We start from the raw sequence: 27,099 nt of genomic DNA on the forward strand, positions 1-27,099 counted from the left end.
AAAGCTTTTATTGAACTGGCCTTCCTAGAATTTAGACGTCAACTTTTTTGAAAATTTGGGGTCTATCTTTGAAAGCAGCAAGTCAAACATCCAATAAAAATTCCACCAGATGTTTTGTGATGGTTTAAGACAGCATTTTGCTGAAATGCAGTTTACTAAAATAGAAAAAAAAAATAATAAAACATTATGCTCACTAGCGTAAATAAACCTCTTACTGGATCTGCATGATTTTACCCTTACCTCTCTCATAGATGTTCCCATACTTAATTAAGCTTGATCAGGAATCGTTGATCTCATTTTTTTTACCTCTTACTTTGCTGCAGTATGCTCATTCAGATGAGTTTGAAAAGTGGAGAAAAGACCACCTTAAGGCTGTGTGGACCCTGAAAGAGCTGCTGGAAACGGCAGAGACCAAGCTGAATGCTCCTGTTCAGGTGTCCTTCCTCAATGTCAGAGCTTTCCTGCAGGATGTAGAGGTTAGTTCATCTAGGATATCTAGAGACAATAGTAGCACCACTCTAATTTGCACGCTGTAGTTATTTTGTTGAAAAACAGAATATTAAATTGAAATCCATAAGTTTTTTTATCACATATTCCAGCTGTTCAAACATGCTAGAGATCACATTGTTAATGAGAGTCAATTGACCCTTTACATGCTAATCTCAGAGCACGAAGCAAAAGGTTGTTTCCATGGAGACACAATACAAGTTGGCTGCCCGCAGTGCTCAGCTCCTGGCCAAGGATGCACCACAGGATGAAGCAGCCAGGGTCATGGCAACCATGGCAAAGGCCAAAACCCAGCTGAGCAAGGTTGGATTTGTAAAAGTCAATCTGTATGTTTTATGTAGTCACTTTTATGCCATCATTGTTAGAAGGATTATATTTTTGGGTCTTAGGTAAGGGAGCGGTGTCCCCCCCTGGTGAGGGAGTGTCACATCTTACTGCCTCTGCTAGAAGAGATGGAGAAACACATCAGTGGTTTCTATCAGGCCCTGGAACGGGCAAGTCGGATCACGTCTAGTCTGAGGGACTCGGAGACACCTGGCCAACAGAAGCAAAAGTTGCAGGTTAGATCATCTGATTATGAGATTGTACATAGCAAGGTTCTGTTCTTGATCCATGCCGTTTAAAAACATTGCCATGACTGCAGAGTCTTTATGAAATCTGATTACTTAACTAAAAAATGTAATAACTGAAAGTGTTTGTAAGATGAGGTATTCATGAAATGGCAAGCTAAAACCAAATAACAGAAAAAAATATATATATTGTAATGAACTAAAAGGGGTAAATGAAAAGTGGGATTCTTCAGTGACTCTGCCTCTTTTTATATTTAACTGTATATTTCTAAGGCTGTTGCTACTTGTCCTACATGTCCTGTTATTTCAAAACAACATTTGTATGTTCCCATTTAGTTTCATTATTAAAAAAGAAATTTGGTTTCTTAGTTTTTTTAAAGAGATTCTCTATCAGTAATTAAAACACAGAATCCACATTTATATAGAAATAGGTTTTGGACTTTTTTATTGTTAAAAGGGGTCTTTGCACTATTTAGTTTGGGTGGCTTTGTATTTTAATTTTAGGTTACCGGTAATAAACAAACAACCTGCCAAGGTTGGTGGATGTTGTTGTGGACTGAAATGCAGAGTAGAGGAGGCATAGATGATTGCTCGCAAAATTTAATGAAGAGGCAAAAGTACAGAATCCATAACCAGAACCAATCAACAAGGAACCAGAAAACTAGGAGATATTAGGGAGAAATAAACCTTAAGAATGACAGGAACAAACAATGAGTAACTGAACAGGAGGTGTATATATGGAGACAGAACCAATGGGAGAAATAATTAGCTAATTGGGAGCAGGTGTATACAGAGTCACTAGAAGGAGCTAAGGGGAACGGAAATGACACTAGAGGGCAGCAAAACTGAGAATACAAAAAAATTCTTTGAATCTAGAGAACAACGCAGAACGAAGCAAAGCATACTTTAGAACCCAAAAAGTAAAAATTTAACAGAAACAAAAGGTCCAGAAAATAAGATATCATAACACAACCCTTTTTTCTGTTTTCTTCCATTTGTCATTTTTTTATGCTTGTTTTTTATTCTACCTTTTAAAAAAAAAATCTATAATTCTATTTGTGTTCTCCATGTTTTTCTTAAAAAAGTAGTCATGCACATAACAGTAGTGAATGTTTTGACATTTTTTAGTCTTGTATTGATTTTTTTAGAATTGGAAAATGAGGAAAATCTGTTCACTCTTCTTTTGAGTGGTGTTTTACACTAAAGGGTCCTGGGAGCTGTTGCTTTGCATTTGTAAGATGTAACCTTAGTGCAGTACAGCAGAATCAAATTAATAGGTTTTCTCTCATCAAACTCTGCAGCAGCCTAGTAATTGAATCTAGCTTGTTGGAGCAGGAAACTATCTAAGACAGAGGGTCCTGAGGTGCAGGGATAGAATATGCTGCAATGTAAAAGTGAGCTTGCAGCTGGTCCTCTCATTTACTCCTCTAAATACAACTGTAGAAAAGATACTACTTTAGAAAATGAACAGCAAATAAAACATTTTAAACCTTCATTTTCCCCACTGCTCTTCTTGCATCATTTATTAAATAAAAGCTCAATTACTGCTTGTTGCAAAAAATACTAACAGTAGGGATTTTATAGATTTAAAATGTAGGTTGTTTTTTTAACTGTGTTCGTCCAATTCACTCAGGATTTGCTCAACCAGCAACAAAGCTGTAAGCGATGTCTCTCAGTCATTGAGAGAAATCACCAGACGCTGCAGAGAGCGCTGGGCAACAGCAAGGTGCTCCGAAATTTCGACATGTCATCGCTGCAAAAGAGAGTCTCAGAAATTCAAGTATCATCACAGGTCAGTCCTAACCTTACTAAACATCATTTAAAATAATATCACATATTTAGTGGGCAAGTACCATTGTGGTAATATAAAATAGCCATGGATGTCTAATCTGTGTTGATTAGACTTCCATCAGATTTCTCACGAGTTATTAGCTTGTTGTAAAGCAAATAAAGTGATTCGTTCATATTACCACTGAGACCCATTAAGATCACCATTAACATCTTCTCAGGCTTTGCTTAAGGAGGTTGGGGAATGGAGGAGGCGGGAGGAAGCCAATAACAGCCTGAGGAGGAGGTTTGAGGAATCAAGGCATGAACTGGAGAGAGTGCTGAAAAAAGCTCAGAGCTGCTTGAAGGAGACTGGAGACGCTGAGGAATTACTACGAAAACACACAGTAAGATCTATTCGACACCTGTATCTATAAATAAGAGTAGTTAAGGATAAAGCATTGGAGGGATGCAGTTATGCAGTGGAGACACCTTGATTAGTACTAGTTTTTCCATATTTCTATATTTATTGCCTGCTTTCGACACGTTGAGTACTGCAGTTAGAGAGGAGTTTTTATTTCTAAGCTACGGCTCAGAAACAACATAATGTTTCTCTAATGGCCTTTTATGGTATTGTAATTTGACATAAATATATGTGCCAATCCTGGAGAACTCATGTGGAGAAATCACGTGTCCTCTTGTAAAGCTTTGATTTGGTGTTTCATAAAAGCAAATTTTCCTTGAATCTGAAAAAAAGAAATAAGGTCATGTAGATGTGAAGGACATTTTCAGACTAAATTAATTTAAATTGTTATAGCATGTAATGAAAACATTTTCTCAATTATACATCTTTTGATATTCTCTTTTGTTTACTGATTTTACCATCCATCCATCCATCCATCCATCCATTTCTGTCACGGTTATCCCTGCTTGGGTGGCGAGGGATGCTGGTGACTATCTCCAGCTGTCTACAGCCGTGAGGCAGGGTACACCCTGGACAGGTCGCCAGTCCATCGCAGGGCAACACATAGACACGCTGACACAAACCATTCTCACACACACTCACACCTAAGGACAATTTAGAGAAACCAATTAACCTAACAGTCATGTTTTTGGACTGTGGGAGGAAGTCAGAGTACCTGGAGAGAACTCACGCATGCTCAGGGAGAACATGCAAAATCCATGCAGAAAGACCCCAACCGGGAAGCCAACCTGAAACTTGCTGCAAGGCAGCAGTGCTACCCACTGCACTACTGAGCAGCCCTGATTTTACCATACCTGAGCTATAGCTGAAAAGTCTGAGGTAATACCTGGGCATAGTTCAAACTAATATGCTAGATGCAGAAAGAGCCGTAAGCAGAGTTCATAAGGCTGGCTATCATTACCACTCTAATCAATGATTAATTTGTTCTTGTTTGCTAAACTTGCTTGATCTTATAGACATTTTTAAAGCTAGAAATGAACAGAGACCCTACAGCTTACAAAACTATTTGTTGAGAGACGGGGAGAGTATAATTACATGAGAATCTAGATTTCAAAATCTTATTTGATCGAACTAAAATAATCAGCATTTTACTAAATGGTGAGAAAATATGGAACAAACTTGTTGAATTAAAAGAATTGTTTTTCTTTAAAATATATGAGATGGAAGAAGGCTGGTGTTCATCAATGGGTACTTTTAGTGATGGTATATTTTGCAAAGGTTGTGGGCATTTGGGATATAGTTTTAAAATTGTCTGAATGAAGACGTGTGAATCTGTTTATATGTAGACAAACTAATTCAATTGCTCAATTAATGGACCTCTCAGATCAGAATTAGAATGCCATTATTGTAATTATATGCAGTACAATTACACTTAAAGTCACCAGTGTGAGTGCAAAGACAGAGTATTAAATAAGAAATATATTTACCATTTACAACTCATAAGTTAAATAGGAATTGTGAAAACTGTTGGTGCAAAGGAGGAGGTTTTACTTCTACTTTGACTCCCTTTTAAGACATATCCACTACAGCAGACATAACACAAATATATGTCTTTATTGTATAGGTTGTCTGCATGTATTGAGTTTGTATTATTTTTACTGGGTTGTCTTAAATGACGCTTTTCATTCATTTATTCATTCATTCATTCATAAACTGAGATATTTCTTGTGGAAAACTCAGGTGTTGCCCTCTACCTTCTAGAAAAGGTGGAAATCACCAAGGCAGCTAAACCTCTGCATGCACTTAGCCTGCTCCTAAGAAGAGAAGATTTAAAACAGCTTTTAAAACATTACTTACTGTACCTAAGCTTTATAGAATATGAGTTTTACCCTTTAAAGAGGAGAATAGAGCAATAAGAATAACCAACAATGAAACAACTCAACTTCCAGATCGGTTTAAAAAAAAGGTTTTGGCATCTTCCAAATATTAAGTACTTTTGTAGAGTTATATCACCAAAGAAGTTTCCACCCAGCTTACAAAATAAATGTATTGGGATAAGGGTTTTCAAAGTAAGAGTCAGAGAGAACAGTCAAAATTAAGTTAAATTTCACATTAAATATTTACTTTATTGGTCTATATAAAAAAAAAGTGGGTATTAGACTACAAAGTATACATATGGAGTAGTTAAATCAGACAACAAACTAGGCAGAACAAGCAAAGTATCAGACTTTATCTCTTGAGATATCTTCTTGCATCTTTTCATCTCCTCAGCTTTTATTAACTGATGTCTCATTTTGTTGCAGGATTTCTTTGGCCAACTGGACCAGCGGGTGCTCAGTGTGTTCTTGAAAGCCTGCGATGAGCTAACAGACATCCTACCTCAAGAGGAGCAGCAGGCTCTGCAGGGAACTGTCCGCAGGCTGCACAAGCACTGGAAGGTCAGGGGTCACCATGCATTAACACTGTAACTAATCACTTTACATCTCCTGAGGTGCATAGCCAATACATCATTAACTTAACAAAGGAGGCCTTTGGTTTTCATAAAGTTCCCCTTTGGCTGTTTCCAATTAGAAAGTGCCAGCTAGATTAAAATGAACACATCTCTGAGTTGATGCCTGTGGGTACAGTTTGTCACTGACAGAGGAAATATTATCCTAAGCTATTGTAGTTTTAACCTGGATGTGATTGTGTTTTTATCAGGATCTTCAAACAGAGGTTCCCTCTCACCTGCTTAGACTAAAAGTGGATGTGGAGAGAAGTCGAGTGGCCTTGATTCTTCAAGACTGCAGAGCAGAGCTGGAAAGAGAGATACAGGCCCTGTCAGGCACCTGCACCAGTGAGCGAGTGATCAAAGAGCACAGGGTAAGCCCTGGAGTTTGTGGAAACTTAGAGCACAGATTAAACTGACAGAAAGAGCTCCAAAAACCTAAATACAGTTTCCTCTTGTTTCATCTCCAGGCCTTTTTCAAGGAACGTAAACCTCTGATTTTGTGCGAGAAAAGAATCAGAAACATGGAGGATCTGTGTCATAATCTACCTGACAACGACCCGGTGTATCGAATGCTGGATTCTACAAAAAAGGCTGTAGAAGAAGTTACTGAACAAATAAAGATCACCCACCTAAAGCTGGAGCAACACCCTGATAAATGGAAAGAGTGGAACGACAGGTATGCAAAATCAGTGAGACATTCCTGAGTTCCTTACAGGTTGTACATAAGAGGTTCTGGTGATGGTTTATATTTTTGCATTTTAGGTTCTGTGAACTTTCTGACTGGCTGTCATCCCAAAGAGGGCAGGTGAGACTTTTAAGAGAGTCAGCAGTAACGTCCCATCACCAGGATCAAATTGATGCTGCTGTCCGGGTGAGTAAAGCAAACCTGTTTGCTGTTAAAGGCTCAAAGATTAGATTTAAAATCATACCTTGTGCTTGAACCATTTCCAGACTCTGCAGGAAGCCTTGATAACCCGTGAGGAGAGCCTATCATGGTTAAAAACTCGCCTCGCCAGGCTGTCAGAGATTAGCTCTGAGCTGGAAGTCCAGAGACAGAGAGCAGCCCTCGCCAAACTTTCAACCGAGCTGCGTGGCCTCTTATCTTCACTCTGTCAGGTATATTCAGTTACTCTAAGGATTAAACTTTTCACTTAGGAGTATTTATTTAAGCATTTTCTGATGTTTTTTTTTTTATCCTTTGCCACAGCTGGGAGAAGGCTCTGCCATGTTCCAATATGAGGAGCTGAGGGATGAGGTGCATGGTGCTTTGAAGGAGGCTCTGAGGGCACAAAGGGAGGCTGAGGAGCAGATCAGCAGGATTCTTAACGCAGAGAACCTGGAAGAGGCCAAACAACTTTACCTCATTCACCAGGTAAGTCTGCATAACTGTCAGTCATCTAAACTATGGAAAATATCCCATTTAATTTACTGCTCTCATGTTTGTGATTCTTAAAGCAACACCTGAAAAGGCTGCATGCTAACAGAAAGGAGGCGGAGCAGCTGGTGACCCACTGCCGCCAGCTGCAGACAGGTGAGGTACTGAGTCAGCCTCTACGGGAACTGGAGGGAGCTTTCGGCGATGTAGACCACAAAACTGGAACAACAGAGCACACCCTGCAGGTAAACAGCGCTGTGACTGGTTGTCTGACGGGTTGAGAGTAATGTTGTATGTTGTTTACTAATTGTTTTGAATTGTCCAGAAATGACTGAAAACAGACAAATATAAAGAGAAAACATAATTTTTGAGCTTAAGAATAAATAAAGGCAGGGAATCTGCTGCCTCACTGAAAGCTTTCGATAATTTCTGATCATTCTTTTTTGTTTCCCCTGCACCTGTATGGAGAAATTTAATGTCTTAATAAACTTAGATTGTTGTTCTCTGAGTCACCATTTCGATGGGATTTATTTGCTGCTGGTAAACATATTTACTGGTACTATATTACTCCCTATTCCAGCAGTAAACAGAAAATCAAAAGACTCTGTGAAAATGAATCATCCACATAGACCGCTGCTGTCATTCATTGATTTTCTTCTGCTGAATGTCAAACACACATTGACCGCCATGTGGAAAGAAGCTGAACTGAATCTTTGGTTGGAGGAATTTTAACTTGTTTTCAAAAAAGCATTATTTTTGTGTAGAAGATTTGATTTAATTCTAGTTTTTATTTTCTATCAGCTTATATTATCTTTTTTTTTTTTTTCTTCACCTTAAGTCAACCCTGAGCTGCTGGCAGAATTTTGAGATGGAAAGAGAAGAAATATGGAGGTTTATTACCGACACTAACAATGAACTACACAGAGAACTGATTTTCAATAGCTTAGAGAGTCTGAGGAGTGAACTGGAGCACCTCAAGGTATGCAGCTCTTTATTTTCAATACAATCTCTTCTAAACAAATACTAAATCCTTATGTTAAAAAAAACAGTACTTTTAAGCATCATTATTGCTGTTAATATTGTTTGCAGGAGCTTTTCATAGACATTGAGGAGTATTCCATCCGCAGTGATATGCTGTTGGAGAAGTCAGAAGATATTCAGCTGGGGCCAAAGAACCAGGGTCTTCTTTTACAGCAGGCTCAGTCCTCCAGAGAAATGATTGCACAGCTTCAAAAAGACCTCAAAGAGAAGTATGTACCCATTGTGTCCTCTGCTTCCAAGCCTCTGCTTTTTTTCCAGAATGTTTTTTTCCTTTTTTCTTTAAATAACTTGTTTAGAGAAACAGGGACAACAAAGATCCAGATGGAAAATACAAAATTAGGCCAACATAAGTCATATGAATCATTGAATGGAGTAGATCAGTGAGTGCAGTTGTTTGACTCGCGTCATATGTCCCACTAATCAGGCTTATACGCTTGTGTGTTTGTTAACAACACTTTTGATAACCCAAGTGTCTTTTTTCTCAGTTTGGTCCTTCTTGAGAAGATGTGGGAGCAATGGGAGAGCTTCAGCAGAGAATCAGAGACCCTTTCTCATTGGATCAACGAGAAAGAGAGGGAGCTAGAAGCAGTTAGCTTCACATCCTCCTACGATCCTATAGATGCTCACATAAGCACAGTGGAGGTATCACTTTTTCATTCTTTGTTTTTCTTTCCTCCTACGTTTAACCTTTCACAAGCCATAAATTCACATTCATGGATTAATTATGGCTGTAATATTAAGTTTTAGTTTTTTTCAGGGGGGATTAGGATGAAAAAAAGGGATGCGTTTGGTTTTCTCCATTTGACTCGGGGTCACACAGGCTCCAATATATGAAAACTCCCTATGCGCTTTTGATAATTGTCTCTTAAAAGATTAAACAGAACTAACCTGGCATTTTTAGGCAGCATTATGCTTCCTGTATGTCAGGATTTGGTTAGGATTTTTGACCCAAAGCAGAGGCAGGCAGGTAGAGGTACATTTTTAGTAGATTTAATGAAGGGTAGTGGAAGAAAGTATATAACCACAGGCAACAGGAATCCAAAAATCTAAATGAAAACAAAGTCCAAAAAACAAACGAGAAACCAGGAGTCCAAAAATTCAAAGATCTAAGGAAAACAAGAAAACACAAGTCAAAGGTTACCAAAAACCTAGGAGCCATCAGGAGGAAGGCTCAGAGAGACGAGTAGGAGGGAGACTGATGAGGTTAGACGAGGACCCAGCAAAGAGGAACTCAAACACAAGAGTATCTATAGGAGACAGAAACAAAGAGAGGGCTAATGAGGAAACTGGGAGCAGGTGTGCACAGAGCAAGAGAAGAAAAGGGCTAGGGAAAAAGGAGAACAAAAGAGGGCAGCAGAGAGCAACAAATGAAAAACCTTGAAGACTGGAAATAACCACAAAATAATAATTAAACCACTAGGACCATAAAACATTGAGAAAAGTAAAACTAAACACTCAAAAGAAAACATAACAGAACCAAGACTAGGACAGTAACTGAGAAAAAAACAACGAACACAATAAACTAAAAATTAAACCATAAAAACTAGAAAACAAGGAAAAAAAGCAAAACTGGATACTCAAAAGAAAAACATGAAAGAAAAGAGAAACCTAACACTGTATGAGTTTTTGTGGACAACAACTGGAGAAAATATCCTGTTCAATGTTGTTACAAGCTGTTTCAGAATAAATGAGTGCTTAATGATGTAATCTTATCAACTGGGTTTTGATAGAAAAAAGTTTTAACTGTAAGCACAATTAACTTTACAGCATTGTCTTAATCCAGGATTAAATAGGAAGGAATCAAATTAACTTGAAAAATGATAAGAAACTGAATTTAATATTCGACAATTCTTAAAAAAAAAAATGGTTGATTTAAATGAGATTAGATGTTCATTTTAGCCATATGCTATCATCAGGTTTGAGGCTTTTGATCAGCTTCAACCTCAATACCTGACTGTGTCGTAGTTTTAACCTTTTGTTTTAAAGTAGAGTTAAATAATTTGGTTCCTTTATCTTTGATATTCTTTCTAGAATCCTTAATAACCGCTGGCGGTGAAACAGGATTTCAACACAATGCTGCCATACTTTCATCTCTTTGTTTATCTGGTGCACAGTATGCATGCATGTAGCAAATTTTTAGTGAATGAAATCTATACATAACTCTTAGAGATAAATGGATCAACAAATGCAGAGATTTAGAATATTTCTTCATTATTATGTTTATTATTAAATATGATCTCAGTTCTGTCAATCTCATGACAGCTTTACAAACAAAATTAGTATATCCAGTTTTAAAGTAATTCACAAATTTGTCTGAGGGAAAAGCTGTTTAATTTTGTTTCTAATGTGTGTTTTCTTTGATCATTACTTTGCTGTTCTTCTTCTCTCTAGACGATACACGAGGGATTGGAGGAGAGAAGGACACTTCTAGTACAGATGGAGACTGAGATTGAGCCCCTGTCCAAGTTCGTGACCCCTGGAGCAGCCAGTCATATCCGAGTCCAACTTGTACAGATAAGGCAACGCTGTGACGAACTGATGGGGAAGATAGAGCAGCTTGGTGAACAGCTCAACCAGAGCACCATCTACAGGCAGAGATGCAATGATAACCTCAAACAGGTGCAAAATATCACAAAACAAGAAAACGTGTTTTAAGGTGTTCTAATTTAGCTATATTATTGACATATTTTTCCCCGCTTCAGGTAAAGAAAACAATAAACGACATCAAAGAAAAACTGGACTGTCCAGTCATTTGTACATCATCAACTGAGACCTACAAGATCCTCCAGGATCACATGGTGAAAACAAAACACAACTGATACCTCCAACATAAAATATTCATAATAAAATGTTTGTTTTTAGGATTCAAATTGTTAATTACACTATTTCTATCGACTTCAGGAGGTTTGCCAGCGTGTTGAGCAGCTGAAACCCAGGCTGATGGCGCTGTGTTCAGCCACAAAGAGGGTTGGAGAGGGCAGCCAGCTGGAAGAAGAGGTGGCTGACCTCCAGAAGCAACAGAAACAGTTAATTGGAGAGGCCGCAGAAAAGCAATCCACACTGGAGAGCCTTCTAGCTCTGTGGCAAAGGTATGGACACAAATCACCAATAGATCATAAACCTGTTTAATAGATGTAAGTTTTTGTAATTCTTTTAATTCTGTACTGTAGGAAAATGTCTATTTTTAGTCATGTTTAGTGAATTTATTTCAGATTGCTAATTGATCTGTCCATTCTAAAAACAATACTTGGAAATTTTTTTTTTTAATACAAAGCAGTTCCGTTTATTTGCATCTTTCATTTCCAGAGTGTTTCTCTGTCATTTTGTTTAGTCGCTGCTCACACACACATACACACACATTTTATACTGTTGTATAAACATCGCAATTTCCCCTTGTTATTATTGTGCTTGTCTTTTCTGCTGAATTTTCATTTCCTTGTCAATTTCCTTAGTTATTCCCTGAAAAATTCTCTCATTTCAGTGTGAAGTAGCAGAGCGGGATCTTGTTTTCGACACTCTCTTTATGTCTCCTTGTCAGCATTGCTTTTCTCTTCTAATTATATTCTTTTTTGTCACTGGTTTGACAATGAATAGATTTGCACCAGGGTGACTGTATTTTTTTTTTTACAAAGAAAGAAAAGATCCAGCCTAGTGGTGGATATTTAGCAGCTTGTCAGTAAATCTATTTATATTAAATCATATTTTTGCTTCTTGTGTATGTCTTTGTGTTTCTCACTCATTATCTCCGCTGTAGGTATAAATAAATTATCACCATGTCACTGAACAGATATACGGTGAAAAGAACTGACAAACAAAAAATATATTGATTTAAAAGTCTATTAAAGAGATGTTTTTCGTAGGGTTATGCAAAATAACGTAATGTCAATTTTTACGTCCAGATATGAAAAAGAGAACGCATCCATGAAGACCTGGTTGGACAGATGTGAATCTGTGTGCTTCCCAGACACCGAATCATTCTCTGCAGATAAAATAAAATTGAGGAATGAACTCCAAAACGTCCGGGTAAAATGTGAAAGTCAACGTCCACTTCTATCATTTTGGTCGCCTGGTGTGGCTGGAGTTTGAATCCAGCTTGGTTTTGTTCTGCCTGATCAGGAAATGCAGCAGGAGACAGCATGTTATGAGGCTCTCCTCCACGGTCTTGGAAATCTCCAGCTGTGTCTGCACCCAACAGCAGACGAAGTTCGAATCCAGGAGCTGAATGATGACCTTGGTCAGCTTCAGGAGAGATTCGCCTCTGTGAACATGAGTATATCATACAGGTAATTTTGACTTCTTTGTATTTTAGGTCATTTTAGCTTATAAGATCTCTGTTCACACCTAAATCGTCTACTTCCTCTTTAGGAGTAAAGTACTGGAGGAGCACTTAGATCAGTTGGAGCAGTTTGATCAGGCTCTTCTATCTGTGGCACAAAGAAGCGAGAACTTCCTCTCTGTCCTGAGAAGCTCTCCCTATGTTCATATATCGGATGTTGAAGCTGCAGTCACTAAATTAAAGGTATGAAAACTGTTATTTCTATTTTTTAATTGCAGGTGACTTTATAAGAACAGTAGCTATAATCTAGTCTTCAAAAAATGTTTAATGTGACATAAATATGTCTACTTTTTTCAAACTGCTACAGGAGCATGAGGCACAGCTACAGGAAATCACATTACTGACCGAAATACTGAATCAAAAGAATTCCTCTCTGCTCCACCACTCCACCCCAGAGGCTGAGCAGCAGCTCCAGGCCTGGACAGAGGACTGTTTGCAGCCCTTCAAGGAGTCCCAGCGTCTTTTACTCGTCCGTAAGGAATGTCTGACTAAAGTAAAGACTTTCCTTTCCAAGCGTGAGGCGGCATCCAAGGCTCTCTCCCACCTTAATGCAGCAGTAGAGGACAGGGGAAGCTGGGACCATTCTAAAGCTGAAGCTCTGCACAGCAGGATTTTGCAAGTCGCTAAAGACGTGGCCCGACTTGAAGCAGAGGCAGTTGGGTTGGATGGGATGCTAAGCAAGGCACACCTGCACCTGTGTGGCATAGAATCAAGCGGATCCAAAAGCAGCAGTGATCCTCAGGATAGAACATCCTGCAGAGGACTGGCAGTCGGCCTCATGATGTATCTGGATGAGATACAGAAGGCTGTCGGATGGAGGCAAAGTGAAGCAGATGCTTTAGGGTCTTTGTGGTGCTCTTTCAGAGAGAGAAAAGAAGAAGTGATGAAGAATTTGAAGAAACTGGAAGACGATGCAAGACGAGAGGAAGCAAGGGAGTGCTCTGTGCAAGCCTTTCAAAACAGGTAGCCAAACAACTACAAAGAAAACAGTTCTGATGCTATCAGCCTTTATGAGTAGCGCTCATTGGTAGAATAAAGATAAAATAGAACAACAAGGATGAGTTAAGATTTAAAGCCTGTGGTGAATAGATCTAAATGATCCTTAAGCGTCTGAAGCCAATAAGCTGAAGCCAGATTCCAGCCAGATGGATTAATTCATTTCAGTGTGATGTCTTAAAACAATGAGATGCTGGAATTGGGTAATCCTCATTGTTTTTTTTCTGGTTCGGTTTCTCCCAGGCTGCGTTTCTTTGTCCAGCTGGAGGATGAGTTGCAGTCCGTGCAGCACTCCCAGCGATGGTTGGAGGAGAAGGGGAAGCAGCTGGCTCAGCGAGACAGCGAGCTGGCAGCTGAAGCTCTCAGAGAGGTGGCACTGGTGAAGGCAGCCTGGGAAAACCTGAACACAACGATAACAAATAGGTATCCCTTCAAAACAGTGATGATTAACTTATCCATTTAAGATTAAATACTTTTTTTTATTTTGTTCAATCTGTACTCCTATATTTGTGCTCTTTGTTCTCTTGCAGTCAGGAGCAGAGCGGAGTTGTGGTCGACCTTCTACGCTTGTTCCTCCATCTGAAGATGAACATCAACGCAGTTGTGGAAAATGCTCTGTCCGTTGCTCATAATCTGCCTGACCACAACCACAGTGCTCAGGATGCCAGAAGGGTTTTCACACAGGTCAGTAAATTTTGTTATTCTAGTAGAAAACAATGTGCAATGAATAATCTTTGTTTATGTTATGTTTAACCACATTTGTAGATACTGATTCCAGGAAAACAGAAATGTTTACAGGGCTATATTAGATCAGTGACAGAAAATGTTACTTAAAATATCCTTTAACCACTGCAAATTACCCTTATTCAGTTCAATGTGTCGCAGTCAGTTGGGACACTTTAAGACACCTAGGCTGTGTCCGATTGTCTGCCCTAACCACTATGTAGGGAGCTATATAGTGGTTACGCCATTTTAAATAAGTGTCCGAGTGTCTAGTGGAGGAAAAAGTAGTGGACTCAAAATTTCCCACAACGCAATTTGAAAAATAGGGATCATCCATGGTCACTAGAGAAGCAGATATATCCTAGAATGCTTTGTGAGGAGAGCTCTCCTCACAAAGCATCATGGGATTGGCTGTCACAGGCTGTCGCTACTTGAGAGCGGCAACTAATAACAAAGAATGTGCTGGTACCGTGCGGGGAGGTGGAGTTATATGACCAATGGTGAGTGAAAAGTTGCAGTCATCTATCTAAAAGGTCAATCACGTGAGTTCCCTATATAATGCCTGCTCTATATAGCGATTGGGGGATCTGGGATTTTGGGGTATGTTTGGACACAGCCCCAGTCACTGGTATCAATAGTTTTTTCTGTGTGTTGTTTTCATTTAAAAAAGAATGCATCCAACATGGAATGGAGTCTCTAGCTGTTTCTTTATGCACATTTTTCTGTTGTTTTTCTGGACTTCAGGTGCAAAAGTGAAAAAAATCCTGCAGCGTTATATTAGTCTTCAAATGCAGAAATGGGATAAATCATATTAGCAGAACATGAATTTAGGTGTTGTATTTATTTGATAAATGTTTTTTTATATATAATTTACCATGAAGATGACAGAGGCGGATTATATAAAAAGGCTGGAGAGCATGTCAATTTGTGTCACTGCCGTAGCCTAAATAATATAGCAGAAAATAATGAAAGTACCTACTTGTCTACTCATGTGAAAGGATGGATGGTAACGTGTCGCTTCTGAAAAAGGGCAAATTTTCATAATGCTACTGTAAGGAGTAGCTCTTACCCTGCAGTTTGTGTCATACATTCTCTCCCTCTAGTGGCAGCTTGGTATCATTTAATATCTGTGCTCTGGTGTCTATCCATGCAGCATGAGGCTGTCCAAGCTGACCTGAGAGAAAAACAAGAAGACATGGACCAGCTCATCTCCACAGTTGAGGAACTTCAGAGAGAACTGGAGAAGGTTCCTAACTCAGATATGTTTTCTGTCCTGAATGAGATAGAATCTCTCAGGGACCAGTGGCTGCTGGTGAGTTGAGCCTAAAAAATTAAGGCTGTGCTCCTTCTTTAATAAATTTACTGTTTGCAAAAACCTGAAGCTGATAGTATTTACATTATTGACACTAATCAGAAACTATTTTTGGGGATTTTTTCTAGATTGTTACAGAAATCATCAAATCAACAAATCATTATCAACATTTTTCCATAAACAACCAGATCTTGCACTGAAATTTAATGAAGGAAAGAATGTAAATTGTTTTCTTGTTTTCAAATAGTGAATGATGTTATTCATAATCCAACTCTGCCACAAACCAGGGTCATTTACTGTAACAGTGTTTATCTCCAGGATGTGTGTTTTTTATATGTATATTTTTTTCCATTCTTTAGGATTTATTTATCTCCTCAACTGTCACAAATGAGACAGAACAACAAACATGTCTAGACAGGTTATCTTCCTTTCCGTCGCTTCCTCACGTCTCACTCCCACATCTGTCAAACTAATTATGCCTCATTTTTCCTCCACCTCCCTGAAAAGCCCACCATCCCTTGTTAAGGAGAGACAGAGGCGGCTAAAAAACAAAGGAGGGACACCCTTCCTCTGAACTTGATTGAGATGCATTCTGCTCTGCTTTCTGTCAAACAGCTCGTCTTTGCGTTTCTTTCAGGTCTCAGAAAAAATTCAGACAAATACAGAGAGGCTGGGATACTGTGTAAAACTTTGGGATGACCTGAAGGCCATGGAGCAGGACATCAACCAGTGGACGGCCGGGTCCATCACCGATCTCACCGACACTGTTGCCAGACTCAGTGATAAGGGTTTGGCAGACGCCTGTCTCACCACATTTCAGGTTGGAGCTGCAACCTTCAGCATAGTGATGACAGACAGGAAGTGTTCAGAAAGGCGATAGAGATCCTAATTAAAATTTCTTACACTTTAAACTAAAGGCTGAAATGGAAAAGAGGGAGCAGAGGTTGGACATCCTGCAGGATAGAATGGCAGAACTGAAGGAACGAGCCAAACTACAGGAGACACCAATACAAATGCAGGTGAATATAATTTGAGACAACAACGGTATGTAAAGTATTATGTCTGCAGTATCAAGAAAAAGAAACCTAAGACTTCTTTCACTTCTTTACAACTATTGAACAAGAGGATTGTCTATGTTGATAATTATGCTCTCTTACTACAGCAGAAATTAAAAAGCATATCCTGCAAATTCAGGATTAGTTTGTCCTCAGTAATTGTGAGTGTTTTTCATAAGCTGTATTTAGTTCAGTGTGGGATTTGTCAAGAGTTTGAGTAAAAAATACCAGAGTATTGGGATGACACAAAAATATAAAACGGGAATGTATGCTCCATACACTGAGAAAGCTTGGGTTATAATAATACTTTTACTCATTAAAAAAAATGTATCATATATCAACAGTATGATAGTAAACCGTTTGGGATTTCAGAACTATAATTCATGTATTTATTATTGTTACTTTAACATGTTCCTTTTCATACTAAGACTGAAAAACATTTATTTTATTTAGAGTTTTTTAACCTGCCAATTAACATTCTAATGGAAAGCGATGTTTGAATCTTTGCAAAAATATGAAGGCCTATAAAGAACACTCTTCATTGGTAGTTAAAAGTTATGATTTAGGAGTTAACATAAAAGTTTTAATTGTTTTTGTTCCCACACTGTTAGGTTTACTTTAACTTCTGTGTCTTATAACATAGTAAAAGGTATAGGATAGTGTTATATGCATCGTTCTTACCTAAAATCAATTTGTATTCTAAATGTCTATTTTTTGTAATCACATCTTATGACATAAAATAATTCTTCACCACAGAAGTTTTTTGAGCATCTTTTACTCCTTGCACAGCATTATGCACCACTTAAGCTAGTCTTAACTTGCCTTTTCTTTTAAAACTGATCAAGTGATTTAACCCAACCAGGTTCTAGAATCGGATCTGAGGAAGAAAATGTTCCACGCGCAGGAGGCATACAACCAGGCCAAACACACTCTGACCTACTTCGACTTCCAAAAGCAGCGACTGGACGACCTGATGTCCCAGATGACTGAGCGACTGGCTGCAGTGGAAGGGTCCTTGTCAGACCTCACTGAAGCTGGTTCCTTTGAAGATATTTGTACACTGAAGGTAATCCTAATTCATTCCAGTTTTGGGGCATGTGCATAATTAAGACTGCTTCTTTAAGACAATAAGATAAAATATTCCATTGATATTCCTTTTAGCTATCAAAAGATCTTTGATTTTATTAAAGCATGGCTTTAAGACATTACTGTACATGAACATGGCCTGGTGGTTAGGTAATTAAGAAAGACCCTTAACCCCACACTGCTCCCGGGGCACCGCACAATGGCAGCCCACTGCTCTCCAAGGGGATGGGTTAAATGCAGAGAGTTCATTTATTGCTTTGCACTTGTTCACTGCAATGACAATAAAGTTGAATTCTATTCTTTTACAAAATGTGGAAAACCTTGAAGGGTTTCAGTATTTTTTGCAATGTAGTACATCTTCTATACAACTAGTTCACGGGTTTGGAAATTATATAACATGTTGTTTTCAATAATAGTAAGCATAATAAATCAAAATATCCCATATTTAGCATTTTATTTCAACTGGTGGGCCATGAAAACATTGCTTTGAGAATGAAAGGACAGGCAAACTTTCAAGGAAAGTGCTCAAGTAACTTTGGAACCTCATGTAAAGAAATCAGTCAAGGTCACTGAGAGATTATAAGACATTTAGTGGAGTAATCCATCAAACAACAATGACAAGATAGAAAATTAAATACAGAAATAACAAGAAAACTATAATAGCAATCAATGGGATGGTGCAGCTGTGGAAAAAAGTGTGAAAGCTGAGGGAGGACTAAAATATTAACACAACATGAGCCTTGGTGAGACACAAAGAAACTATCAAGTATGAGAAAAATTGTCAAATAGCAGAAAAGCCTAAACGCATATGGAAATACCTAAATGTATAAACGCAATCAACAGCATAATACTGAAAAAAGCACAGAAGAAAAACGAAATTGATACATTTGGGGATCATGACAGAAAACCAGAATGCTTAGGGTTGTACACTCAGAGTTAATTTTAAATGTTGCCCAAAAAGCCACATTTTAGTCTAATCCACTCAGAGCATCTTTCACATGATGTCTGCCTTTTCCCGGCTTGGGTTATATGTTGTTAAGCTAGCTGTAAACAGAAGAAGCCAGAGTATATGCTCTGTACTCTGTGACATCCACAGAGTATGCGTTTGATCTTCGAAGTTTTTCAAATAAGGGTGCTAAATTGCAAAATATATTTGTTTTGTTTGTAAGCATGCTGTGGATGACAAAGATTGCCGTTAAGACATGCAAACCGATTTGGTTGTACCTGTTAAAACGAGCACAGTGTGTGTTCTACTGGCAGTTTGAGAGTGTCTGTAAAAGAAAAATGAGGTTCAAAGCCATGGAGATGGAGGTTATAATTATAAATATTTTATGAAGTGCAAAAAAAATATTTAATTAAACATACCTGCACTTTATGTAAAGTTATTCTTTGATTAAATTGTCGCAAGAAAAAAATCCCTGCTGCAAAGAGATACTTACTCTCACCCTAACAACCCTTCTTTTTATATTCGATTTTCCATAAACATTCTACTATATTTTAAGTTTATTTTCTTGATTGGTTTAACCATATAAAGACTGTCTGCATTCCCGTATTCATCTGGCATTGTACGAATACTTCTTCTATGGCAACAATGATGATTACAATGGATGTATACTGAAAAAAAGATGCAAAAACCACGGCCACAGTTATTTCAGATGTGGAAATTCACTTTGCATGTGGTAAATCTTTAAAAATGCATATTCTAGATCGATATAGGGATTGAGGGATTTAGGGGTTAGGGGAGACATTCGGATACAGCCAATTACAACAAAATTCTAGAATTAAAACAGGACTACTGCAGAATTCATGGTATTTAAATAATTAGTATGAATGTTTTATGGGGGAGTGTTTGCCTCTGCAGGCATCTCGGAGTCTTGTGTGTAATTAAACATAAATAAGTGCTCAACTCTTTAAACATCCTCTGTAGAACCATAAATCAATGTAAACAGCACCAGCGTATAAATATGTACTTAGCTCTATTATCAATGGCCTCATGAAAAAATGGGTTGTCTTCAGTTGAAAAATCTAGGTGTTTGCATTCACTGCCCTTTTGGTACGTTATGATCAGTATAGATTGATCCCCAACTGGTTTTGACACCTATTGGTTTTAGGCCACCCCTTAGTAAATATTGATTCCCGCCTGGCCGCCCCTCTGAAGTTTTCTGGAACTGCCATTGCATGTGCAGCATAGAGGCAGTAAATCAGATTTAGAAAATGCAACAGTCATAACTCTTGATTTCTCCCTTTTTCTATTGAAGGACCTGCAGGGTGTTGTGCAGCAGCAGAGGGCAGACATGGACTCAGCTAGAGATGCACTGACTTCCCTCAGCAGATCACATCCATCTCAAGAGCTTTTGGTCCTTTCCTCTGATCTCACCTCCATCGCCAAGCGAACAGAGGTTGTTGCCCATCGCTGTGCCAGAACCAGGGGCAGCCTCCAGGAAGGATTACAGCTCCACTTTAATGGTGAGACACTTGAAAAATTGACTTACGTTAGAGGAGTGTTTTGTTTTTTTTGTTTTTTTTTTCAGTAAAACACAGTAATTCATCCAAATAGAGCAGTCAGCATCACTTCATCCAGAAGAATCAGAAATAGACTCAAAACATTTCTTAAAGCCTCATAATCAGCCGATCGAAAACAACATAATTACTCAATGCAGCGTAATTCTTTCATGTTAGCAGTGCAACAGATTTGCTGTTGATTATCCTTCATTTTTCCCCAGAGCACACTCAGTCCTCCCACAACAACCCACACACCGTCCACACATATTGTCAGGTACACTGATACGCTTTCTTCACTCCGACACACACCTGTGCCTCGGAGAGCGATGGCGCCTTCGTCACATCCGCTCTCGAGGGAGCCATTTCAGGCTTGTTGCCAAGGCAGCCAAGCACTGCATGCTGCGGACACGCCCACACTTCCCATCTGCCTCAGCACATTACCTCTCCTTGCTTTTCTCCTCCTTTGACTTTTAAATCTTCTCTGCCTCTTTTTTTTTTTTTTTTTTTTTGCTGTGCACAATTCTTTAATGTCAAAAAGCATTATTTATGTTTTGAGTTTAAGCTCATCTGCTATCTGTTCTCCTCAAAACAGGGCTTGTTCAAAACTTTAAGTCCTGGCTGTCAGAGCTGAAGTTGGAGCTGAAAGACTGTTTCAATCAATCAGGAGATGTCATCCTCCTTACTGCCAAGTTACAGAGACTGAAGGTACTGTTAAATCTCACATGCTAACGCTTTGTTTCTCTCTGTGTAATCAATGATTTCGAAAAGTATTTACACCCCATGACCTTTTTAATTGCAATAACAATTTAATCTAAAATTAATTTGTTATTTTTTAGTTCTATTAATGTAGAACTGTCAGTCTTAAAGCAACTCATTCCTCTCTTCGACCACAGATCTCACTCGAGCAGTCGTCAGAGGGTGAGGAGCGTCTCTCTCAGATTCATAAAGAAGCCGGGAAGCTCCAGCTCCACCTGAGCAAAGTCGAAGCAGCACAGATCCATGAAAGTCTTTCTTCCTGTCAGAAAGAATGGAAGAATTATCAGGACTGCTGCTGTCAGAGCCAGCTAGACCTGAAAGACAGCATTGACCTTTTAAAGAAGTAGGCTATCTGACTTTTGCTGTCATATCAACTGAAAATCTTTATCTAATGTCTGTTTTCCTCGTCCCTGTGTTAGTTTTGATGGTTGTGTGGAGAATACAAGAGAATGGCTTAAGAAGATGAAGGTCGGCCTTAAAAATGAGCCTGATATTGTGGTAGAGAGCCAGAGAGGAGCCGCCGATCCCACAGAAGAGCTGCAGAGGATAGAGAACTTAAATAAAGAGCTGATAGCGCAAAGGTTTGTGGAGAGGGTGCCCAAGGCCATATGCTGTACATGCTGGAAGATCAACTGTCAGAGTAATTTTCTGCTTTTTTTTCTTTTTATCTAGGGAGTCTATTGAGCGTGTTTGTCTGGAGGCCCAGGCTCTTTCTGAATCCGGCCGTGGTACAGGAGAAGAGGTCAGAGTAAAAGCCCAGCTCCAGATGGAGTATCAAGCTCTCCTGAAGGCAGCCAGAGAGAGACTACGGGGCTGCCAGGAGAGCCAGGCCTTTGGAGATGCCCTCCAGGGAGTTTGGGCCTGGCTGGAGGAGATCCAAGAGAGATTGGGTACTGTAGACAGCACGATTGGAACCAAAGAACAGTTAGAGAAGAAACTGGAGACTGTGCAGGTGAGACACAGGGAGTGGAGAACAATATGTTTAAAAAAATATAAATTCCCCTTTGCTTCCAATATGCAAATGTTTGTCTTTACAAACGGCTCTCACTCATTTTTATTGCAGCAGACACAAGAGGGGGCTGTTTGTTTTAGAAAACATGCCTTAATCCTTTGTCTAGTTCCCGTTTCCAAAGACTCTGCTCTGTTTGCACAGGACATCCTGCTTTTGAAGGGAGAGGGGGAGGTGAAGTTAAATATGGTGATGGGTAAGGCTGAGCTCACCCTGCGTAACTATGGAGCCGGTGGACAGGAAGGGATCCGCTCTCAGCTGCAGGAAGTGGAAGATGCATGGGCCACGCTATTGGTTACTGCAATGAGCTGCCACAGGTATCCCACATAAAACACCATCTTCAACTGTTTGTACACGTTCAAGCTTTTAACATTTTGTTACTTTACGACCACAATTACTGGATTTCATTTGATTTTATCTGAAGGATCAACAGAGAATGGTCCATGATGGTAAAACAAAGTTTTTTTTTTACGCTTATACCCATAAATAAAATCCACTCTATACAGCTACCTTCTGTATTTAAGGAGAAAATCACCTTCACCTCTTTATCTTTTAAATCTTAGCATATATTCTGTGAATGTTTTGGAGGTTTCTTTGAAAACATTGGAGGATAAACAGCCTTAAAAAAGCCATATTGAGCTACATTTTAGCAAGGATATTGCACACAAACACCACGCGGCCACAACGACGCAGACAATCACAGCTGGGGTTCAAACTGGCAACCCTCCGGTTGCAGGTGGAATTCCATCATCCATCCATTTTCCGTCACGCTTCCTCAAGTGGAATCGCAAGGGGTGCTGGTGTCTATCTCCAGCTGTCAATAGGCGAGAGGCGGGGTACACCCTGGACAGGGTGCCAGTCCATCCCAGGGCAACACAGAGACAAACAGGACAAACAACCATTCACCCACACACTCACACCTAAGGAGAATTTAATGAAGCCAATTAACCTAACAGTCATGTTTTTGGACTGTGGGAGGAAGCTGGAGAACATGCATGCGGAGAAAATGCAAATTCCATGCACAACGACTCCAGGCCGGGAATCATACCTTCTTGCTGCAAGGCAGCAGTGCTACCGCCTGCGCCACTGCAGCCCTGCAGGGTCAATTCCTGCATCCTAAAATACATTTTTCTTAAACTAACCTTTGGTTATATGAATGGATTTTATACGACTGCTGAATGTGGTAGAAAATAAGCATTATGCTGTATGACAGCCTTTATTCAACAGGGAAACTTACATTGGAGTCTTTAGAAAACGTTAAACCTTTGGTCCTTATACTTCAGCAACACTATTATTGCAGGTTACATTAAAGGTATAGTGGAGGATTTTCACAAAGTTTTTTAAAAGATCCGCCCTCTCCACTTAAAAAAAAAACATGTCATGCACAACCCTGTACCCACTCCTGAAAGGGAGCCCAATTTTCCTAGTGAACGCTCTGTTAAAACTTGCTGTTCTCATAGCTCATACTGTACAAGCTTACTGTGTCTGAACAACCCTTGGCCATTTTCAAAGACCCACTGAGAGAAAGGTGAGCTTTGTGAAGTAAAAATGAGTACTGAGAGTTGATATGCAAGGAAGAAAAACATGTATTTTACCCTGCAGAGGAGAACGACACAAAACAGCTGAATACAGCTCTCAGTGTGGCTCTGGGGTGTTCAGCAACCCACCCCTGCATATAAAGAGACTCCACACACATAAACATTGTTTCTTCAGTTCATCAAGGACATAAATTTAGTCAGATAAATACTTCAGACAACTGTTTCCCATCCATACCATAAACAGGACGTGAGAACTTTGAACACAGTGAAAACTTTTCCTTCTTATCTAAACTAGGGAGGAAACCTCTCAGGCTTCTAAATAATCAACCTGATTCAGGCAGAGAAAAAGCACACTTTTAAACATTTTATCTCACAAACAGGCCAAGGAAAAATATGATTCCACAGCTTCAAAGACTGTCTGAAACCATAGCTCATCACAGATATATGCCTGAAAGTGCGCATGCGCAGAAAAAGATAGCTAACTGGACGAGCGAGTAGGAAGGTCTTATGTAAACTTATCAGCAGAATGATTGACAATTAGAAGAAGATGATCCACTAGGAAATAAAAGATTGTCTAGGTTGCTGTGCCTTGGCATTAATATTGTTGCTTAAGACATTTCTTAAAATCTTTTGATCTTTTTTTTCTTTTCCTTCCATTCAAAGATTTTAGAGACAACTCATCTGCGTGAAACAAACTCCTCACAGTGGGGAGCTTGTTGTTTTCATCATGATGAATTGTGTGTCATTGCTATTAATTACCATTAAGGTAAATACATGATGAGAAATATTCCTCTTGTTTTTTAAATCTGATTGATATGTCTTAGTTTGCCCTCTTAATGTGTGTACGTGCCTTAGCATGCACATGGCCTGGTTTGCGTGTGTATTTAATTGAGCAATTATAGTTCCTGTTAGGAAAAAAATTGATCTCATTAGAGGCTAAATGGGGGATGGCAAACAGTGGGTCACTGGTGGTGGTGGGGTGTTTATGTTTTAAGGGGAATGAGGGAACAGGAGGCGAGGGGGAGCAGGTGAAGGAGATCTGCCCGTGTGTGGATATTGCTGTTTGTTCACGTGGGGTAGACAGATGGCAAGGAAAATTATGGGTGTGCATCTTTGTCTGTCTTTGAACCCTCTTATAGAAGAGGATAAAACACTTGGCCAGAACTACTGACAATTTAGAAAAATACACTCAAGATTTAAGATTATAAACAATCTTATTGGATCTAAAAATCTTTAGATCATGTTTTAAAGTCATAAAACATATCTTGTAAATTGTGTTTTTCAGGGTTTCCCTTTGCTTTCATGTGGAACACGTTTTTTCATTCAAATATTGAAGTCAAAGATAAAAACAGAGATGTCTTTTCCTTCTAGTCGATTAGAGTGGACTGTGTCTCAGTGGGGGGGATACCTCGAGAGTGCTGCTCAGCTCCAAAACTGGATGGAAGCTGTGAAAAGGGAGGTGTGTGCCCCGCTCCCACCGCAGCCAGGACCCAGAGAGAAGGCCTCGCAATTAGAGCGACTCAGAGCCCTAATGGCTGACCTGGAAGACCACCAGATGGCGCTCTCCAGCCTGGAAGAAAAAGCCCGAGAACTTTATAAGAAGACAGGTGATGCCAGCTTCAATCATGGCGCTCGCACTCAGCTACAGATGCAGTGTGATCATCTCACTGCTTTGGTTGAGGTGAATAAAACCTTTTTTTTCACATTTTCTAGTTGTTTTTCTGTAAAAAAAAAAAGAAATCTGAAAACTTAAACTTTGTATGTGTGTTTTGTAGGAGAGAGTTCGTCTGGCTCAGGTGGTGGTGTTGGAGCACCAGGACTATCTGGAGGCTGTTCGTGAGCTCACTGATTGGCTGATGTCTGCAGGGGAGGAGCTACAGCATTGGTCTGATACATCAGGAGACTCTACCTCTGTCAGAAAAAAACTCTTAGAAGTAAAGGTGAGGAAAATGCTAAAAAGAAATAGTTTAAATACTATTGATAGTTCTGTTTTATTTATTTTTATTTTTCTAAATATATATATATATATATATTTAAAAAAAATCAAAGCAAATAGAATGTCTTTGAACTAGAATTAGGGAAAAATTTAGTCTGGCAGGCATGACGGCCAAATAAAAAAAGGGTTATAAGGCTTACCATTGGAGTAGAGATGTACTGATCAGGGTTAAACTGGCCTAATACCAATACTGAGTTCTTTGTGATGTTTTACCTGTTGATTAGAAATTAGATTCCTGAAGTACCATAAAAATGTAGACTAATTTGGGTCAACTTTACATAAATGCAAAGGTAAAATTCAAGAAATATTGATGTTGAAAGAAAGAACCTCTAGAGTTACCTTGATGGGGATAGAGATAATTGTGTGAATACAGAAAAAACAATTTTTACGACCTACACATTAAGTATTTGATCCATAATTTTACCTGGATTTTATGAAATTTAAGGCAAATAACATGTTGTTTCTTAATCCAGTTAAAGACTTAAAAATCCTAATGTATCCATTCAGCACCTCAACACCTTAAGAGATGCACATCTGTAGTTTAAATGAATTTAATTTGACATTGTTTAACTTAATTTCAGTAAAAATTATTTAATCGGCAGTAGCTGTAGAATAATGAAGATCTTGTAAGATTAAAATAACTTTTTACAAATTCATGAAAACAAAGACAATATTTGTCTGTTCCTTTTATTTGTGTATTTAGTTTTGTTGTGTTAATATGATTGTAGATGAAAATAGAGATCGACCAAAACCGTTTTTTAAACTGACGCAGATACCAATTATTTTTAATCTAACCAACTCTCAATATGTATTGCCAATGTTTTTGGGTGATTCTTGGAGCTGATATTTATTTTTTTCCTGATATGATAACAAATGTTATACAACCAAATGAAAAAAAAATGAAATAAAGAGAGAAACATTTATTAACAAATCAAACAAACCATTGGAAAAGGCTATCGAATGTAGGGAGTGTCAATGCATGTGCTTCACGTGATGTAATTCATTTATGAATCAGCAAACCTTTGCACATATTGGAAAATGTCGATAAAACAGAAAAAAATTATTTTTGGCCAAAGTATCAGCTGGCCGACATGTTGGTAACCTACAGTTAATATTCTACAAGGGTTGGAAATAGGTGACATACGTCTTTAAATTTACAATCCAACTTGCATTATCAGCAACGTTTTTGCTTTGTTATGCATCCAATAATCACTACTTAATTAAACAGATGACTTTTTGTCTGCAAGTTAAGCATAGCAGATTTTTGGATTGACTGTTGTTTTTGTAATTTGCACCCATTAAAAAGTGTTAAAGTTTATGTCTTTAGGGAATTCAGCTGTAATCTCAAACCTGTGTATAAAATCTGAATCACCACACACACATTCATGTCTTGCTATCTGTAGTGAGGATCAATGTTGGCTCCCTTTGACTTGACTTGGTTTTCAGTCATTTTCAACGCTTTCTATGGCCTAACCTTAAAAGGACCCTAACCTAACCATAACTGGTGCACACCTCATCCTAACCCTTATCTAAACTCAATTCACACCTTAGCTCTAAACTTAACCCCTGGCAAAATATTTTGTAAGGCCAGAGAAAATGTCCTTACTTTACAACAA

The 27,099-nt window shown here is 38.8% G+C and overlaps 1 protein-coding gene across 1 annotated transcript in view; it reads left to right on the plus strand.

Annotated features, from left to right (window-relative positions):
* The window catches only part of syne1a (spectrin repeat containing, nuclear envelope 1a), a 157,311-nt gene that overhangs the window by 28,359 nt on the left and 101,853 nt on the right, over positions 1-27,099 (plus strand). The window contains exons 18-53 of the mRNA XM_038281639.1: positions 324-476; positions 667-810; positions 897-1,067; positions 2,710-2,868; positions 3,086-3,250; positions 5,571-5,705; positions 5,968-6,129; positions 6,226-6,434; positions 6,521-6,629; positions 6,710-6,874; positions 6,966-7,130; positions 7,214-7,378; positions 7,972-8,112; positions 8,223-8,383; positions 8,660-8,816; positions 10,566-10,793; positions 10,877-10,972; positions 11,076-11,263; positions 12,074-12,197; positions 12,291-12,457; positions 12,540-12,693; positions 12,818-13,473; positions 13,750-13,929; positions 14,037-14,190; positions 15,383-15,541; positions 16,179-16,361; positions 16,459-16,560; positions 17,459-17,662; positions 19,941-20,148; positions 20,777-20,889; positions 21,078-21,283; positions 21,360-21,521; positions 21,613-21,892; positions 22,094-22,266; positions 24,859-25,168; positions 25,263-25,427. Of these exons, the coding sequence (XP_038137567.1) occupies positions 324-476; positions 667-810; positions 897-1,067; positions 2,710-2,868; positions 3,086-3,250; positions 5,571-5,705; positions 5,968-6,129; positions 6,226-6,434; positions 6,521-6,629; positions 6,710-6,874; positions 6,966-7,130; positions 7,214-7,378; positions 7,972-8,112; positions 8,223-8,383; positions 8,660-8,816; positions 10,566-10,793; positions 10,877-10,972; positions 11,076-11,263; positions 12,074-12,197; positions 12,291-12,457; positions 12,540-12,693; positions 12,818-13,473; positions 13,750-13,929; positions 14,037-14,190; positions 15,383-15,541; positions 16,179-16,361; positions 16,459-16,560; positions 17,459-17,662; positions 19,941-20,148; positions 20,777-20,889; positions 21,078-21,283; positions 21,360-21,521; positions 21,613-21,892; positions 22,094-22,266; positions 24,859-25,168; positions 25,263-25,427 (6,573 nt within the window). The remainder of the gene's footprint in view (positions 1-323; positions 477-666; positions 811-896; positions 1,068-2,709; positions 2,869-3,085; positions 3,251-5,570; positions 5,706-5,967; positions 6,130-6,225; positions 6,435-6,520; positions 6,630-6,709; positions 6,875-6,965; positions 7,131-7,213; positions 7,379-7,971; positions 8,113-8,222; positions 8,384-8,659; positions 8,817-10,565; positions 10,794-10,876; positions 10,973-11,075; positions 11,264-12,073; positions 12,198-12,290; positions 12,458-12,539; positions 12,694-12,817; positions 13,474-13,749; positions 13,930-14,036; positions 14,191-15,382; positions 15,542-16,178; positions 16,362-16,458; positions 16,561-17,458; positions 17,663-19,940; positions 20,149-20,776; positions 20,890-21,077; positions 21,284-21,359; positions 21,522-21,612; positions 21,893-22,093; positions 22,267-24,858; positions 25,169-25,262; positions 25,428-27,099) is intronic.

This window comes from Cyprinodon tularosa, unplaced genomic scaffold (assembly GCF_016077235.1).
Source record: "Cyprinodon tularosa strain WSP-4 unplaced genomic scaffold, ASM1607723v1 ctg173, whole genome shotgun sequence".
NCBI lineage: Eukaryota > Metazoa > Chordata > Actinopteri > Cyprinodontiformes > Cyprinodontidae > Cyprinodon > Cyprinodon tularosa.